The 16,450-nt window shown below is 48.3% G+C and overlaps 1 protein-coding gene across 1 annotated transcript in view; it reads right to left on the minus strand.

The window, feature by feature from the left end:
• Window positions 1-16,450, minus strand: part of MFHAS1 (malignant fibrous histiocytoma amplified sequence 1) — a 45,395-nt gene that overhangs the window by 18,656 nt on the left and 10,289 nt on the right. Inside the window, exon 2 of the mRNA XM_027677160.1 lies at window positions 13,336-16,449. Within this exon, the coding sequence (XP_027532961.1) occupies window positions 13,336-16,449 (3,114 nt within the window). The remainder of the gene's footprint in view (window positions 1-13,335; window position 16,450) is intronic.

The following is a 16,450-nucleotide window of genomic DNA, read 5'->3' on the forward strand; positions in this document are numbered from 1 at the left end:
TCTTTTGTCAGAGAAGATGTGATTTCTTTCCGTGAAGGACAAAGGACAAGTTAAAAATAACAGGCAGCTTCAAAAACTTTATAGTAGCTTTCTGTTATAAAAGATGACAGAGAAAGGCACTTTTTTTTTTTTTGATCCCAGGGGAAGGTTCCCAAACTTTTCTTTCATCCAAAAAAGTCTTTACTTTGGCTGAGCCTTGGGAGCACAAATACGTTGTTTAGGAAAAGAGACACACAAGACTCAACTCTTGACCATTTATTTCAGCATCTCATCCTAGCAAGCTGACCACAGCAGCTACTTGCTGAGCTGAATTATTTGCCTATGCAAGCATCAGTTAAGATCTTGTCAAAATCCAGTAATGATCACCTCAGTGCCTGTAGGGCTCCCTCAGGGCACATGCATGCTCCTTTGAGAAACTACAAACTTCTCCCTTACTCAAGCTGTCATGAAAATGTCACCAATGCTAGATCACAGCATGATCCTTCATGTGACAGCATGAGCAAGACTCCTTGCCCAAAACTCCTGACAGCACAGATTCAGGTACAGAGATCTGACTGACCTTTTAGTGAGGACAAAGAACACTGCAGTTTCATTCCCTATGTATCCCTCTGGCGCCATCATGAACCTGAGCAAAAGTATCTGGAGATGACTCAAGTTTCAGAGTGAGGTTTGCATCGCCTCCATTTTCACCCACTGAACCTTTCTACACAACTGTCTGTCAGAAGCTTAAAATTATAAAAAAGTGAGACATAAATTCTTGCTTCACAGATTTCTGGGATATTGCAGCCAGCAAGCAATGGTGTCTCTTCCCAACACCTCAATTGCTTGCCTTCAGTCCATCTCAATGAAAGCAGGTATGGGATGTTTGGAAACAAGTCAGAAGGCTGCTGAAGCAGAGCAGTCAGCTATAATAAAATATGAGCTCAAAGCTCCACAGAGCCAGTTTTAACAAAGGAGATGGCTTAAAAAACCAACCAACCAAAATTAGTAAAAAAGTTTGAAAGTTTGAATTATATATTCCTGACAACAAGAGCTCAAGGTGCTCCAGCAGAGCACGATTACACCAGTGCATTTTTCAGACAGGGATGGCTCAGTCCTGGTCCTAACAGTGTACAGTGAAAGGAAGTCCATGTATTAGAGACCTGTGAAACCAGAGGCATGGCTAGTTTCCACAAATTCCCATTGTGCGTGAAGTTGTCTCCCCACTTTGGTGCCAGTAAAACAACATCTTTCCTATGCTGTCCTCCTAGAATTTGGAGGATGAGTAAGGTAGTGGGGTCTTCATGTGTGTATTAAAATCCATCACCACTCCCGCTCATTATAAGATGTTGAAAAAGTTAAGTGCCATCAAAGCTCTGAGCCCCACAGACCCTCTCCGAGTGGGCAAGGCTCGAGAGAGTTGAGTAGGACTGTCAGGGGGCCCCAACACAGTGCTGGCACATGCTCAGCCTGAGCAGGCTGCCCTCAGAGCCCTGAAGCTGCAGCACGGCTGCCTGACTTCACAGAAACAGATTTCTTCTTTCTCACTGTAGCCATCACTTAGTGCCCAACCAAAATAGATTTAAGCTGTTCCATAGTAAAAATAACAGTGACCAAGAAATGTTGTGTCAGATCACAGGAAGGGGAAGCTCTTTTTTGCTAGATTTTCTAAGTTTAGCCACTTTGATATACCGGAGTCATATGGATATGGGAATTTTCCATATCTAGTGCGTGCATCCTTGTCTGAAATAAGAGCATGAAAATCTCTCTCGGGCAAATAAAGAGGCTGTTCAAAAGGAAGATTTAGAGAAACGCAAGGGGAGCTGAAAACTCATCTGATTACGCAACATGTGTAAGTAGGCCTGGTGCTTGCTGCTGACTCCCTGGTTTGGAAACCTGCCACCAAGCACCCTCTACTGCAGCACATTCAACCCCATCCAGCAGTTCTGCCTATAAAATTGTGGTGGGTGGATGGATGCCAGATGCCCACCAAAGCTGCTCTATCACCCCCTCCTCAATGGGACAGGGGAGAGAAAATACAATGAAAGGCTCAAGAGCTGAGATAAGGGCAGGGAGAGATCACTCACCAATTGCTGTCATGGGCAAAACAGACTTGACTTGGGAAAATTAGTTTAATTTTTTACCAATCAAATCAGAGAAGGGTAGTGAGAAATAAAGGTAAACCTTAAAATACCTCTGTCCCACCCAGCCCTTCTTCCTGGGCTCAACTTCACTCTTGACTTTTTCCCTCCTGACTTTATCTCATCCCTCTCTAGTGGCACGGTGGGGGGGGGGGCGCGTGGGGGGGTTCCAGTCAGTTCATCACAAATTGTCTCTGATGCTCCTTCCTCCTCAGGGGAAGGACTCCTCACATTTTTCCCTGCTCCAGTGTGGGGTCCCTCCCACAGGCTGTTCTTCATGAACTGCTCCAGCGTGGGACCCCACAGGGTCACAAGTCCTGCCAGCAAACCTGCCCCAGCATGGGCTCCCATGGGTCCACAGGTCCTGCTCAGAGTCTGCTCCAACACAGGCTTCTCAAGGGATCACAGCCTCCTTCAGGCACCCACCTACTCCAACTGCAATTGCTGCTGCACAGGATTTTGATGGGCTCAGCCTTGGCCAGTGGTGGGTCCGTCATGGAGCCATCTGGCATTGGCTTTGTCAGACAGAGGGGAAGTTTCTAGCAGCATCTCAGAGGCAACCCCTGTAGGGCTCCCTGCCCCCACTCCCAATACCAAAACCTTGCCATGCAAAATCAATGCAAAAATATAACCACACACAGCAAGGAGGTAAGACACTCTATGCAGACCAGGAGAAGAAACACACACAAAATCCTCTATCTCTTCCTCTCATTGCAGTAGCACAGACATATTAACAGGTTAAGTTTGTCCATCTCTTTCCACCTGGATTGTTCTGGCAGCATGGACAGGTTCACCTGCTTGCTCCTCTCTGGATACAGCACGCTGGCTTCCAGAAGATACAGTCCAGATGAGGCTTCCCCAAGAAAGCCAACCCATCCAAAGGACTACCTGGGGACTACTTTGAGCCAGAACTGATTATCCCAGCTCTCACTGCTTGTTCCTGGTCTGGCTGCTCAGCAATATGGTGGTGCAAGATGGAGTCACTCAAAAAGTTTAACAGTGGGACAGAGGCTGGCTGGTTCAAAGCACACAATAAGGCAGTGGAGGCCAAGCCAGCAGTTGTTCTCTCAACCTACAGTGCTCTTTAAAACCAGCTTAGGCCCAGGAACAGCTCCCCATGACTGAGTGAGAGTTTGGGACCACACAGCTGCTGCTCAGTCAGAGACCAGTTTTTCTGGATTTATGATTTCCCATGCCCTTGGGCTACTCCTGGGCGAGTCTGCAATTTGCAAGATGCCTCCCACACTGCAGATCTCTCAACGGAGGTGTGCTGAGCAGCTCAGCTGCCACCCTATTTCTTCTGCTCCAGCTCCTATAGGTCCCATCATGACTAAATCCCCCTGCTAAGGAAGGTCATAGCTCCTGTGACCCACTCCCCACTTCACAGATAAGGAAGAGGATGAAGAATTACAAAAGCGAGGGGACAACTAAGTTATGTAGCTGCCTCAAATCCCTTTGCTCCCGTATAGACAGTGCCCCGGCTGCTCTGCTCTTTTTTGGGGAAGAACCAAATGAAAAAGACATAAATAACTTGAAACATTCCCTGTCACACACCACAGTAAGTACAGCTGCATATTATTATCTGTTGACGAAGTAATCCTGAAAAGTGCAAAGATTAGCAATTTGATAGACAATTATGCTATTTTCCCCATAATGCAATAGAGGAGAACATGTGTATAGACTGGTGAGTTATACACAATATAAATACAGACAGAGAGTGGAAAGATACAAATGCAAATGTCAGGAAGGTCAATATGAGATGACTGCTTATCAGAATGGATTGCTATCACCAGCCATTACCGCATTTTTTAGTACTTCATTCTTGATCATCTCGATTTATCTGAGAATTTTAATGAGATGAAAACGCAACTGTTCAGACACAGGCAATGGGAATACTCAGAGTAAAGGAATGTCATCAGGCAGCCAGTCTCACATAGAGGTCCCTGCCTCTCCATCCTCCACACTGTACAGCCTGTGCATTTCAGCTATGCATATTGCTAAGGCCTTGCTTTCTAACACTATCTGTTCAGAGAAAAACTGCTTGCTGTCCATATCTGACTGCTGCATTTGAGAAAGAGGCCACAGGGAGTGGAGCAAGGTATTCAGTGCTCAGCATGAGAGCTCCACAACATCTAGAGATGCAGCAGAGTGCTGCTGCACCATGTAGACTCATGGTCTGTACTGCAGGACAACTCGGCTCTTCTGCTGTGTCCACCATAAAGTCTCAGAGACCACATGACAGACATGCCTATTTCTTCTGCTGCAGGAAGCACACCCTCTGCATGTTGCCCATGTAGCAAGGGGCCTTCCTAAATGTGAGGACACTTGTTTTTGGGTAGCTTTGGGACAAATCAGCCTCTCCAGCAGTCCTCTGCTGCCAGCCTTGCAGTGATAAAAAGGCACCAAAAGCACTGCATAGGTCTCTCAAAGTCAAGCAAGACCCAATAACTGTGTCCACCTTCAACATTTTCCCACTGTGTGGCTTCATAGGGCAGAGACAGCTAGACACATTGCAAGCAAATTAGGTCAAGCACCTCTGTCTCAAGCCAAACAGATTCTGATGCTGTGGAAACTACCGCCAATTCATTTTTTAGGATGTTCATCAACAACCCTACCCTGCTAGAGGGCAGGATCTGTCCTTCATCAGATGGAGATATAGTGTATTATATACGTATAGCCATTGCTCACTGTGTATTGCTGGAGAGGAAAACACCTGCCAGAAATGCAAAGAACATGCTCCAACAGGAATTCAGCACATACAAACCGGAGAGTTACTAGTACAGATCATTCAAGAGATGACGTCTTGAGTGAAGTGTGCCATAATCTTGCATTCTGTTAGGACAAAAGCCTGCAATATTAATTTTGTCATTAGTCATTTGTGGGCATGAGGCCCACAAATCCCTGTCCTACCATCGTTTTACTTTTGTTTTATTCCTGTTACACTGTAACAGGAAGAACCTGAAACCTCTACAGAAAGTGAAGGAGGAGGGATCTTGGGAGGTCTGCGTTCCCTCATGTAACACAAATAAAAATACTTATCTAAACTGGACTCTTGGCAAGCATCACCCTAAAAGTGGGTAAAGGGGAAGATATCTTGATATTGCTTTCATACAGAGCCTTACAGAAATGCACTTAAACAAGCTTGTGAAACCCCACTAATAAAAGCCCAGTAGAAGTCTCCCATCATCTCATTAGCACAATTCAATGTAACCTAGATCAACAACAATACAGCTCCCTCCTGGAGTATTCAAGCACCACATCTGAGTCAGCGTGTGGCAAAACAGGACAGGTCTGAACAGGATTTGAGATGCAGCTTTATTTGGTGCTGAACGTTACTTGCCGTCACATCTCAGTTTAGTCTGATCCTCACAATGTGCTCAGCTTAATGGACTACCCCACAAAAGCATCTTCCTCACCTCAATGCTCGTTTGCTCCATGCAGAGCTTGCCATGCTGAACTGTCAATTCAAAATTAATGTTACTTTGTAAAGTCTCTAGGTACTAGGCCACCTTCACAGCCATCCCCTAGGAGTCCCACATAGCCACTAAAACTAGTAAGTAGCTATACTCTGTACACCTTTGGGAGCAGCTCAGAGCTCTTGAAAATGACCACTGGGAATAAAAGACAAAACTGAAATTAAGGTTTCGCTTTAAACCACAACCACCTCCAACAGGCAAGCGCACCAGCAGTCACAGCTCAGTCTGAACACAGCCTTCATCCACTGGCCACAGGCAACTCACCCCTGACCACGGAACCTGCAGCAGTCCGAAACCACACTACCACTGACCATGTTGGCAACCCAATCAGTGCATTCAGCACCACGTTTTGGCTAGGAAAATACCACAAGTACAATATGACTTCAGCTTCCAGCAGCCTGCTGAGGCAGAACCATAAGCCCTCAAAGATGGTCCATCTGAACACCCCAAATTACACTGCTCCCAAAGCCAACCAGCCAGTCTTTTCACAGGTCTTGAACCCCCCCAGTCCCAGTTCCTACATTTGGTTCCCAAGAAAGAAGTTGCTAGAGGACAAAGTTCTCCCAGTTCCTCAGCTGGAACAAAGGCCACATTCAGGTGATCTTCCCACTGAAGACTGTTAACTGCATCTGCTCAACAGCTTCTAAAAACACCAAGGCCTCCTCAACCTTTGTGTAAGACACAGTTCCTTCACACTGTGGTCACCAGAATCCCATCAGCTCTCCTGATGTAGGCAAGATCACTGTATAGCTTAAACCACAACAAGCAGACCAAGATTCCTACAATCTATCTGCATTGCTTTCTCAGACCCATGTGTTCATAGCTAGTCAAAAGCACTGACATATTTTGTTTGGAACAGCAGGAGTTTGATTCTTATAACTGACAAAGTGCTTTAAGCACTCCCTTCCTGCTCCTTGTCCCTAAGAGGTGCTCCCTTAAAAAGCACATCCACAAGCTCACCTGAGAAGAGGTGGTCTTATTTGGCACCAGCCAGCCCGCTTACTCTCACAGTTGTCCACATGCGCATGACAAGTGCAACTACCATAAACAAGGACAGAGAGAGAAAAGGACATAACTGATCATCTTGTATTCAACTCCCAGATCACAGTTTTCTTTACACATCTACAGAAGTTATTCTTCCTCTGCTCAGGACATGGTGGGGCAGAAGGGGGAAGATAGTAAAAAAATCTGTACACCAACAACTTCCAAGAATTCAAACCCCACACAGAACTTTTCGCTAAACACATTTTACCTCTTCTGCCCTGGCAAATTGCTTTCAAGAGCCAAATGAATAATCTGCACTATTGCTAGCAAATTACTAACTGGAGAGCATGCTAGGCTACCACAGTTGCCTGCTTAATACTGCAAAAGCACCAGGGAACTACAGCATACAGAAGAATTACACACCAGATGCACTCTTATTTTGTTTTTAAACTGACACTTTTTTCACAGCTCTATTCCGATGTCAAGTAACATGTTCACATCACCAAAAGGCCACAATGATTCAGCACCGTTGGTGATTTTCCACCATCCTCTCCTGAGATGCAAAAGGACCCTGTAATATGTCTGCATGTGGATCAAGCATATGCTAAATCTCAACCAAACTTACATGGGAAAACTTGTCACACTGAAGCATTTCTAGAAGGAGGCACCACACCACCAGATGTGCCTGCACACAAGATGGTGCAAAGCACAGTTCATGGCACCTGTGTCCGCAGCATGATGAAGCAGCACACAAATCAGTCCTCACATTATCAACTGACTCTGGAGGGGGGAAAACGTACATCAACATTTCATCTCATCCCCAGAGTCAGTAGCCTTTAAACACATCTTACGCAATGAAACAAAGAATCATTTGGTATTGAGCATCTCTTTTTATAGGTCATTTCCTACAAAGACAAATTTCAGCGACTGTAATAAAAAATGCAAACCAAAGACACAAACAAAAAAAAAAGTAACGCACTGAAGGCCAAGAACTCTGCTTTGCTTCAGTAATCAAACCAAAAAGATCCACTCAACCAAATCTAGTGTTTCCCTGGTTCAGTGATGGCAGCTCAAAGTCCAGAGGCTCAAAGCCCAGCAATGACTCCCAGGGGGAACAGGTCAGGGCAAGACAAGTTGTTAAGGAACAAATCAGAAGAGCTTTCTTGTACCAGAGCTGACATACCAGGAAACCTTTCCTTTATCAGAAATGCGTAGGAACTTTTTGCATAAGGAAGAGGATTTCTTCAAGCAGTGTTAAATGTGCATGTTGCCATTCTAATTGCAAGTAATTTTAGCAAGTTCTATATTAAGAGCTTTAAAAAAAAAAAAAGCCCCCAAACACACACGAAGCAATGCACACAATACAAAGTAACCAGACGCTGCAGGACAGCTTTAAGAAGGCAATTCAAAACCTCAGCCTCTCTTCTGGCATCCACATTCCCTCCCATTCCAAGCTCGATGGTCAGGCACGAGCCCAGCTCTGCACTGGCTGTTTCAGTTCTCTCCAAAGACTGGCTCCCACATCTAGACCCCACCAGGCACAGTCCCATGGCAGTCATCCATGATGCATACCACACTCTTCCTCTGGTAATTTCTCTGCCTCCAAGACCACAAAATATTTTTTGTCTCTTTCAATGTGTTTTGTAAATTAGCGGATGCTACAGCCACCAAGCAAGAGGTCTTCAAACGCTCACCTTGCAACACACAGCTCAATGTGAAGGAAATCTCTAAAAAACCCTAGTGGCAAAGAGGCTACTACCATGTTTCTGCACTAGTACCTACAGCAAGTCACACCACTCTAGGTTGTCAGTTCAGCAGCACAGAAATCAGCTCTAGTTGGTAAACTAAATTATCCATGCTAATAGAGCTACAGAATCACACTTCAAAATGTGAAAACATTTTGCCCATCTTCTGCAATGCACACAGATCCTAACTTTCTTATGTCTCCATTCATTCAGCCAATTATCCATGCTAATAGAGCTACAGAATCACACTAGCTTCCCCAAGCCCAACAACCAATCTATGCTGCTCTTCTTCTGAATCACAGGGCCCTGTTCAGCTTCATCCTGCCACCCAGATCATCCGTGTCCAGAGCTCACATGGTGCTGAAGTCTTGCCACACTGTCTCCAATTATGCCACAGTACTCTGCTGAAGACACAGCCTGCAGGATAGCGTGACAATAGCCTCAAAGAAGCCATGGCATCTACTCTGAAAGTCAAGCAAAAAGACTCCACCCTCAAATGGGGAAAATAGAAGGCTGCCAAATGCTAGCATCAGGCTCTATAACAAGCAGGTGTTACTCTTCTGCAATTGCGGTGAAAAGAACCCCAGCTGCTTAAAATGTAACTACAAAGCACAATTAGATACCTGACATCAGCCTTTCATTGAGCAGCAGCTCAGATTTTGGAGCAACTTCTGAGCTCTTCTGACAAAACCAGTCTCACCTGCTCTTGCCTCACCTTGCATGGGTAACTTGACAGCATGACACATCATGGGATCTTCCACCTCTCCATGTCCTGAGTCCACCTCAGCCACCCAGGGAGTTCTTGATTGCTTTTGGCTCCAATGCAGGGATGGTGAGCATGGTTCACTTTGAATCACATGCATAAGGTGGCCTAGTTAACCCTGCTCTAGCCACGACAGAGAGACTCACAGGGGAACTACACTGTATCTCCATCTGAACCCCTGAAGGTGACTGGCATATAATCCCTGCTTCTGTTCACCTTTGATGTGGGAGACAGGCAGAGTAGAGGTTTGTGATCTCCTCCCTGCTCTGATACCTCAAGAATAGAAAAGCAAGGCAGGTGGGGAGATGTGCACTTCCTCTTCACAGGAGACCTCTTGCTAGTCCTCCACCATCTCTCAAAGCTCCCCAATTGCTCTGGCGCATCCTTTTGGAGAGGGACTGCTAGTCTCTCACAGTGTCTTCGCCCGCAGCTTTCCATCTTTGTCATATTTTTATTCTGTGAAAACCCAGATCACCTTGTCTTGTGAAAGCATTTTGCCCATCTTCTGCAATGGACACAAGCCCTGGCTTTCTTATGTCTACATTCATTCAGCCAACTTTACAGGCAGGAATAAAAGAAAACCACCAGTCAAAGATAATCCCCTCCCCCCCCCAACACCAAAAGAGTCACACACAGGACATCAGGACACCTTGTACAAACCACAGTCTGGAAGAGCTTGGGGTGGCCCAGACCCAGCCTGGTACAGGGCAAGAGGAGACAGTAGCAGGGCAGTTAGCAGGTGCACATGAATGCAGGCTTGGAAAATCCAGTCACATTTGTCCAAACAAAGCACACGTGTCTACTATCAGACAGATGGCAAATCACCTCCACCCCCCAATCCCAAGTCACTTAATAGCTTATGGGACATGAATAACCTAAAAGCCCTTCAGTCCAGGGGCTAAAAGAACATCACATACAAATCTGAGCATTTCACAATGCCTGTGACAACCTAACTGAGTTCTCATCATCTTGGACTGGTGAATCATTCTTGTTGGTCACTCCAAGCAGGGATATGCCTTTCTTAGCCTGGTAAGAAAACTTTTATTTATATGTATTGCAAATGCAAAGCACAAAAAAAATTCAACACACCAAGTTGTTTTCAGCCGAGTGGATGACTGCAGTCTCGAAGCACACTAAGATTCCAGCTCAGATGCCAATTCCATTACTATTTCACCCAGCTAAAAAATTGTTTCAAATGCAAAAACTTCCTTAAAAGGACCCTAACAAGGCATTTTTATATCACTTTCATTCACTGTTTGTTTGCAATAAACCCTCAGAAGACTGAATCCAAAATCTCAATTCTTATTAACCATTTCTATACACAGTAGCTTGTTCCTAGGGTATTTCTTTATTACCCATGGAAGTCATAGCGTGCCTGCGTGGGACAGGGCGGAAAGGGAAGAAGAGGAAAAGCAATGATTAATCCTCAACACATGAACAACCAAGACCCCTCTTTGAAGGGGATTCCAATAAAAATTTTGGATGACCAAAGAATGCACCATCGGTTTCATGAATGACGACACAGATTGCACAACAACACACAGAGCCAGACTGTACTTCCATTTTTGAGCACAAATTTGGCAGTGTCTCCACAGAAATATTTCCCTTATTAAGGTCAACAGGCTGCAAAGCAGTTCTTCGGTGCAGTCCTAAAAAGCCCACAGACCTATTTAAGAATTGCCAGGGATTTTCACTGAAAGAGCTTGGAAGGAAACTGACATCTCCCTCACTACATATTTTCGTAACATTAGACTCATCTCTTTCCTATACCTTGTCAAAAATGACACCAACCATGATTCACTTGCATGACAGCAAGCTTGACAGCATGACTTTAAACATGTACACCTCCTGATCAACAAAGTCAGGAGAAAAAAAAAAATCTCGAGCTTCACCATTGCCATTCAGGGGCTCTTAAACAGTCCTTTATTCATAGAGCAGATACACAGCAAAGAATATTTTAGATTAAATGCAGACATACAGGCGTCTCCAAGCCAAATCACAGTTCACATTTTTCCTATTTTCCAGATCACAGTTGGGCTAGATTTAAGCATCATCCAAGATGACAAGCAGGTTTCTCAATAAACTGCAGCCTTTATTCACTCTTCAGCACTTCCACAGATCAGCCTTGCCTTTGAAACATGCTTGTCTGCTGTTCTCCCAGCTAGACTCGCGTAGTATCCATGTTAAGACAGTCATCCCCTGCCCCAAGGTAGGATCGCCTGTGCTGCTGTCCTGTGCCCCTGGCAGGAAGGCCTGACTTCCCCTCTTGGAGTACTTCAGAAATTCTGCAACCCCCTTTCCACAGGAAGCATCACCCAGGTGGCATTCGGAGACCTGGCACATGAGCCCCAGCTCCTCTCATGCTCAACACACTGCTTACTTGTGCATTTCCTTCCCAGCACACCTGACCTGGTTCCCAGGTGAGAACAACCCTTTCCTACCTCTAAGGAAACATATATGGCACAGCCAAACCCATTAAGGAAAAGGCCCTTTAACTTCAATGCCCCTCTCATGCTTCTGGACCTACTCTGACTGTCACCGGTCAGCAATGACACCAATTGCCTGCAGACAGTCTGGCTCCTCTTCAAATTTCACTTTTAATGCATCATCTACTCACAGGCAAAAAAGAAACAGCCAAAAAACATTCACCAAATAAAAAAAAAACAAACCAGATACATGACTGCAGATCCAAATTCACAAACTAAGCCTTCAATAGCTGCCTGTTACACCAGCACATTGCTCATATAGTTGGCTATCTTGACTAATTTTGGTGGGGGGTTTTGAGGGGTTGTTGGTTTGTTTTGGGGAGTTTTTTCAGGGGTTTTTTTTTGGAAAGCAGATCACATTCCCTCAAGCAGCACATCAGCAGCAAGATACCACTCAGAGTGTCTCACAGCATGGGTTCAACCCCCAGCCCAACGGCTCTTACATAAGCGAGCACAGTTAGAGGGAGATACAATCAATATTGCAATAGGATGCAGGCTGAGGAGCAAGCAGCATCTCCTTATTCTCAAGGTCCAGAGGAAAAAAAAAAAAGAAAAGAGAAACCAAACCCGAAAAAAACACGCCTTATTAGTCACATTTGCTTACAAACCAATTCAGCACCATTGGTTGCTTTAACTCAAATCATACTGCAGTTCCCCCCACAATTTCAAGCTACCTGTAAATAATGTCCAACACACTTCCTACATGGATGTATGTGTGTGTAAAAATACACATTTCTGGGGTGCTGTTTACAGTGCAGAGTGTGTTTTGATTTCGTGCAGATTAACACATCAAAGAACCTTTCCCATGGCCCCCACAAGCCACAGAGCAAACCCAAGCGGAGCAAGGAGGACACTGGTTAGGAGGCAGTACCTGCACACCCACAAAGTAAAAGAGATGTTGCTGGAAAACAGCACCAATAAAAATCACAAGTTTAGAAATGAGAGCTTTAAAAAGCACCATGATTAGTCACATTCCAGAGGAAGGAGATTATGCTTTTTTTGTTAGATTAAGGGGGAGAGTGGAAGAAAAATAATTGCTCTCAATAATAGCTCCAAAAGGCGCAGTCTGGGAATCATTCCTAGGTGAGACACTTAAACAAAGAAGATGGAGCATCCCTCTCTCTTCGGGGAGGAATGCTTCCTGCTGGAGACAAGGTTCAGATACTAGAAAGCGCTTTTTACACGGGGCTATGGAGACCAACACACCCATTGTCTACCAGGAGGGGCTTTCCTGCATTCAGAGACGCTGCAGCACAGGCCAGGTTTTGGGGGTGGAGGGTTGAAGGAGGGGGTGGGGGACACCTGCAATCTTTTAGGCATCTCCATCCATGTTTACAAATAGTCCCAAGTGGAAGCTGCGGGGTAAAAGGAATTAGGAAAAAAAACCCCAAAACACAAAACCCACCCCAGTTCCATTCAAAGGAATCAAAACAAGGAGAAGGATAGGTCAGTGCCTTTTCAACAATGGTACCACCAACTCTCAGGGCCAAAACCCAAAAAAGCAGAGAGAAAAGGCACAGACAAAAGGGGTTGTAACACCCGCCTCATCTCAGAATAGGGTTATTTTAAGCCTGTCTCCCTGGAGCTACCCTAATATTTTCTCTCATGACTCAAATCACGGGGGAAAGGAGTTAGAGCAGAGGAGAAAAGAAAAAAGAAACAAAAAAAGAAGAAACAGAGCTAAGGCTGACACGGTAACACATCCTTCTAGAAGGGGCAAAGCCCCAGAAGAGATGAAAGGCAAGCTGAGCTGTGCCTTACCTGGAAAAGTGTGTGGGTTGGGTGACCCTCTTTTAAGGCACTTTGAACAGAGGACGTGCACAGTGTAGTACAGGCCCGGCCATTCCTGGAGCAGGACATTCAGTTCTTCCACTAAAGGCGTAATAGCTTGCCAAGCTGTCCAGATATTTGGTAAGGACGCATGACTAGCGATAGACAGAGTGTCTGGCTGCAGAGCTCCCCTGGCAGGCCGGTAACTCACCACCACAGGCACCTTTCCCCGGTAGGCATAAATCTGGTATTTGCCATCCGACCGCTGAACCACGTGGCTGTTGATCTGGACACTGTAGCGTGCAAACAAGCCGGGTGGGAAAATGAATGGAAAGCTATATTCAATCTGCAGCTGCTCGACCAAGAAGGACTGTCCGCTCAGATTGGTGCCATTGATCCACGCCTCTGCATGGGGCACCTCGTTTTTCACATAGCAGGGAAACTTGTACCAAGCAGCGGCCCCATTTAAGGGCTTGCATTTGGGTTTGTTGACACAGTAGCATAGCCCCATCTTCTCCAGCAGCTCCAGGATGAGCTGCAGATCCTCCCGGCTCTGGATGTGGGGCTTAAGGAGGAGACGGATAACATGGGCAGGGAGGAGGCCATGCAGCAAGAAGCCCTCCACGTAGTGATGGAGCTGAGTGGTCCTCAGTTCGTCAATCTGAGTGTCACTGAGCAGTTTCTGGAGCAGCACAGTGGCATCCCGCTGGCAGAAGACATTGAGGATGTCAATGAGCCGTGGCAGGTTGTGGAACACGTACTCCCGCAAGGTGAGGTGCTCCTCAAAGTAGAGCAGCTTCCCACTCTCGTGCAGGTAGGACAGGGCACTCTGGAGCCGATCCTCCGTCAGGCCCGCCTGCAAGCCCAACCGGGCCGAGTCCCACCAGCTAAGCCACAGCTGCTGAGCTTGTGGCTGGAAGTGCAGCTCCTCCAGCACTTGCCAGGATTTCGGCAACACCCGGTGCAGGTTTGGGAAGATATCCCGGTGCTCAGCCACGGAGAGGAGCTTGTCTCGCAGACGACGCACCTGGCAACGGTCCCGGCAGCTGAAAGGCAGCACTGGAGAGAGGATCTGTGGGCGGTGGTTGAGAAGGTACTGAAACTGGGCCTTCTTTCGCCGCAAGTTCTTGTCTGAGACCCCGTAAAAGGCAGCATGCGGGCTGGAGCAGCGCAGGTCAAAGTCCTGCCCCAGAGCCTCATCCACCTGCTGGACTAAGCTCTGGAGTCCCTCAGCATCCCTCTTTTCTTGCTGAGCAATCTGGTGATGGATGTCCAGGCACTTCTCTTCCAACTCCCGCTCCGCACAGAGGTCAGCATGGGTTCCCACCATGCACACCACAGCATGGGGCACCTTGGAACTGAGCCAGTGCAAGAAATAGCCCACAGAGGGGTAGAAGTGCTGAGGGACATAGGCACTCAAATTCACCACCAGCACATACAAGGCTCCAGGAGAGAGGAAGAAAGATTGGATCACATCATAACTTGGGTCCCCCGCCAGCTCATACACAATGAATGTCAAGCCCCTCTCTGCATCTGCTGTCCAGTCCATTACCTCGATGCCCTTGCTGCCTCCTGACAGTCCTAGTCCTGAGGGTATTTCGGGGGCATTTGGTGGCAGTGATGGTGCAGGGCATGGTGTCTGCCCTTTCACTCGCTGAGAGGGGACGTGAGAAGGGATGTCCTGCTGCTCAGCAGGGAGATGTTCCTGCTGCTCAGCGGGGTGACGTTCCAGCTGCTGCATGACAGGTACCCGTGCTGAGGAAGTGTCTTGAAGCTCAGGGAAGGGGCAACACCCAACTGGCACTTTCCCAATGTCCTGATGCTTCCCAGGAAACCCTCTGGGCCGAGTGCTCCCTACCTCCAGGCTTCCCATATCCCCTCTCTGCCCATCTTCCTCCATGAGGCATCGTCTCAGCAGGGTCTTTCCTGCATCCTTTAGGCCCATGAGGACTAGCTTGAGGCGGGGTTTGAGGGCAGGCTGGGAGTGGGCCAGCTCTTGCTGGTAGGCTGCGATGTAGGGGATGCCTTTCATGCACACCTCATAGGGGGGCTGGATGAGAGGGTTGTCTTTGATCTTCCACAAGGTGACACGGGAAAGCTGCCCGAAGCCCTCAGGCAGGATGGCGATCTGGTTGCCTTGCAGGACCAGCTCCTCCAGGCTGTGGAGGTGCACGATGGAGTCAGGCAGGTAGCGGATGCGGTTGTTGTCCAGCCAGAGGGTGCGGAGCTGGTGGAGCTGACAAAGGCGAGGGGGCAGCAAGGTTAGCTGGTTGCGGCTCAGGTAGAGCTCCTCCAGACTGTGTAGTGCCAAGATGACAGAAGGGAACTCCCCCAGCAGATTGGAGGACAGGTTCAGCATCTTGAGCCGCTGCAGCCTGCCGAAGCCAGCAGGCAGGGCCTGCAGCCGGTTGCCGTCCAGCATGAGGCTCTCGAGGGCGCTCAGCTGGCAGAGGCCCTCGGGCAGGGCCACCAGCCCGGTGCCGCTCAGCCAGAGGATCTTGAGCCGCCGGAGGGCAGCGATGCCCTCGGGCAGAGCCCCGAGGTGGCGGTTGCCGGAACAGTCGAGCTCTTCCAGGGCGGCCAGCTCCAGCAGCGGGGCAGGGAAGGAGGGCAGCAGGTTGTGGTCGACGTCGAGGGTGCGGAGGTGCCGCAGGCGGCCCAGGCCCTCGGGCAGGCGGCGCAGGCGGTTGAAGCTGAGGTCGAGCTCCTCGAGGCAGCCGAGCTCGGCGAGTCGCGGGGGCAGCCCCGGGCCCTCAGCGCCCAGCTCGTTGTGGCTGAGGCTGAGCTTGCGCAGGCCCCGCAGCCCCGCCAGCGCCCCGCCGTCCCCCAGGCCCCGCAGCCGGTTGTGGCTGAGGTCGAGCTCGGCCAGGCGGCCCAGGTGGCGCAGGGCGGCGGCGGGCAGGCGGCTCAGCCGGTTGCGCCGTAGGCTGAGCACCCGCAGCCCGCTCAGGGCGGCGCCCACCTCCTCGGGCAGCTCCTCCAGCCCCCGCCCGCTCAGGTTCAGCGCCTCCAGCTCCCCCAGCGCCGCCGCCGGCGGGAGCGTGCGGCGAGTCGCGGCGGCGGCGAGGGGCGGCGGCGGCGGCCCCCCCGGCGGCCCCGCGTCCGG

The sequence above is a fragment of the Neopelma chrysocephalum genome, unplaced genomic scaffold (genome assembly GCF_003984885.1).
Source record: "Neopelma chrysocephalum unplaced genomic scaffold, ASM398488v2 Primary Assembly neopelma1_42b, whole genome shotgun sequence".
Classification (NCBI taxonomy): Eukaryota; Metazoa; Chordata; class Aves; order Passeriformes; family Pipridae; genus Neopelma; species Neopelma chrysocephalum.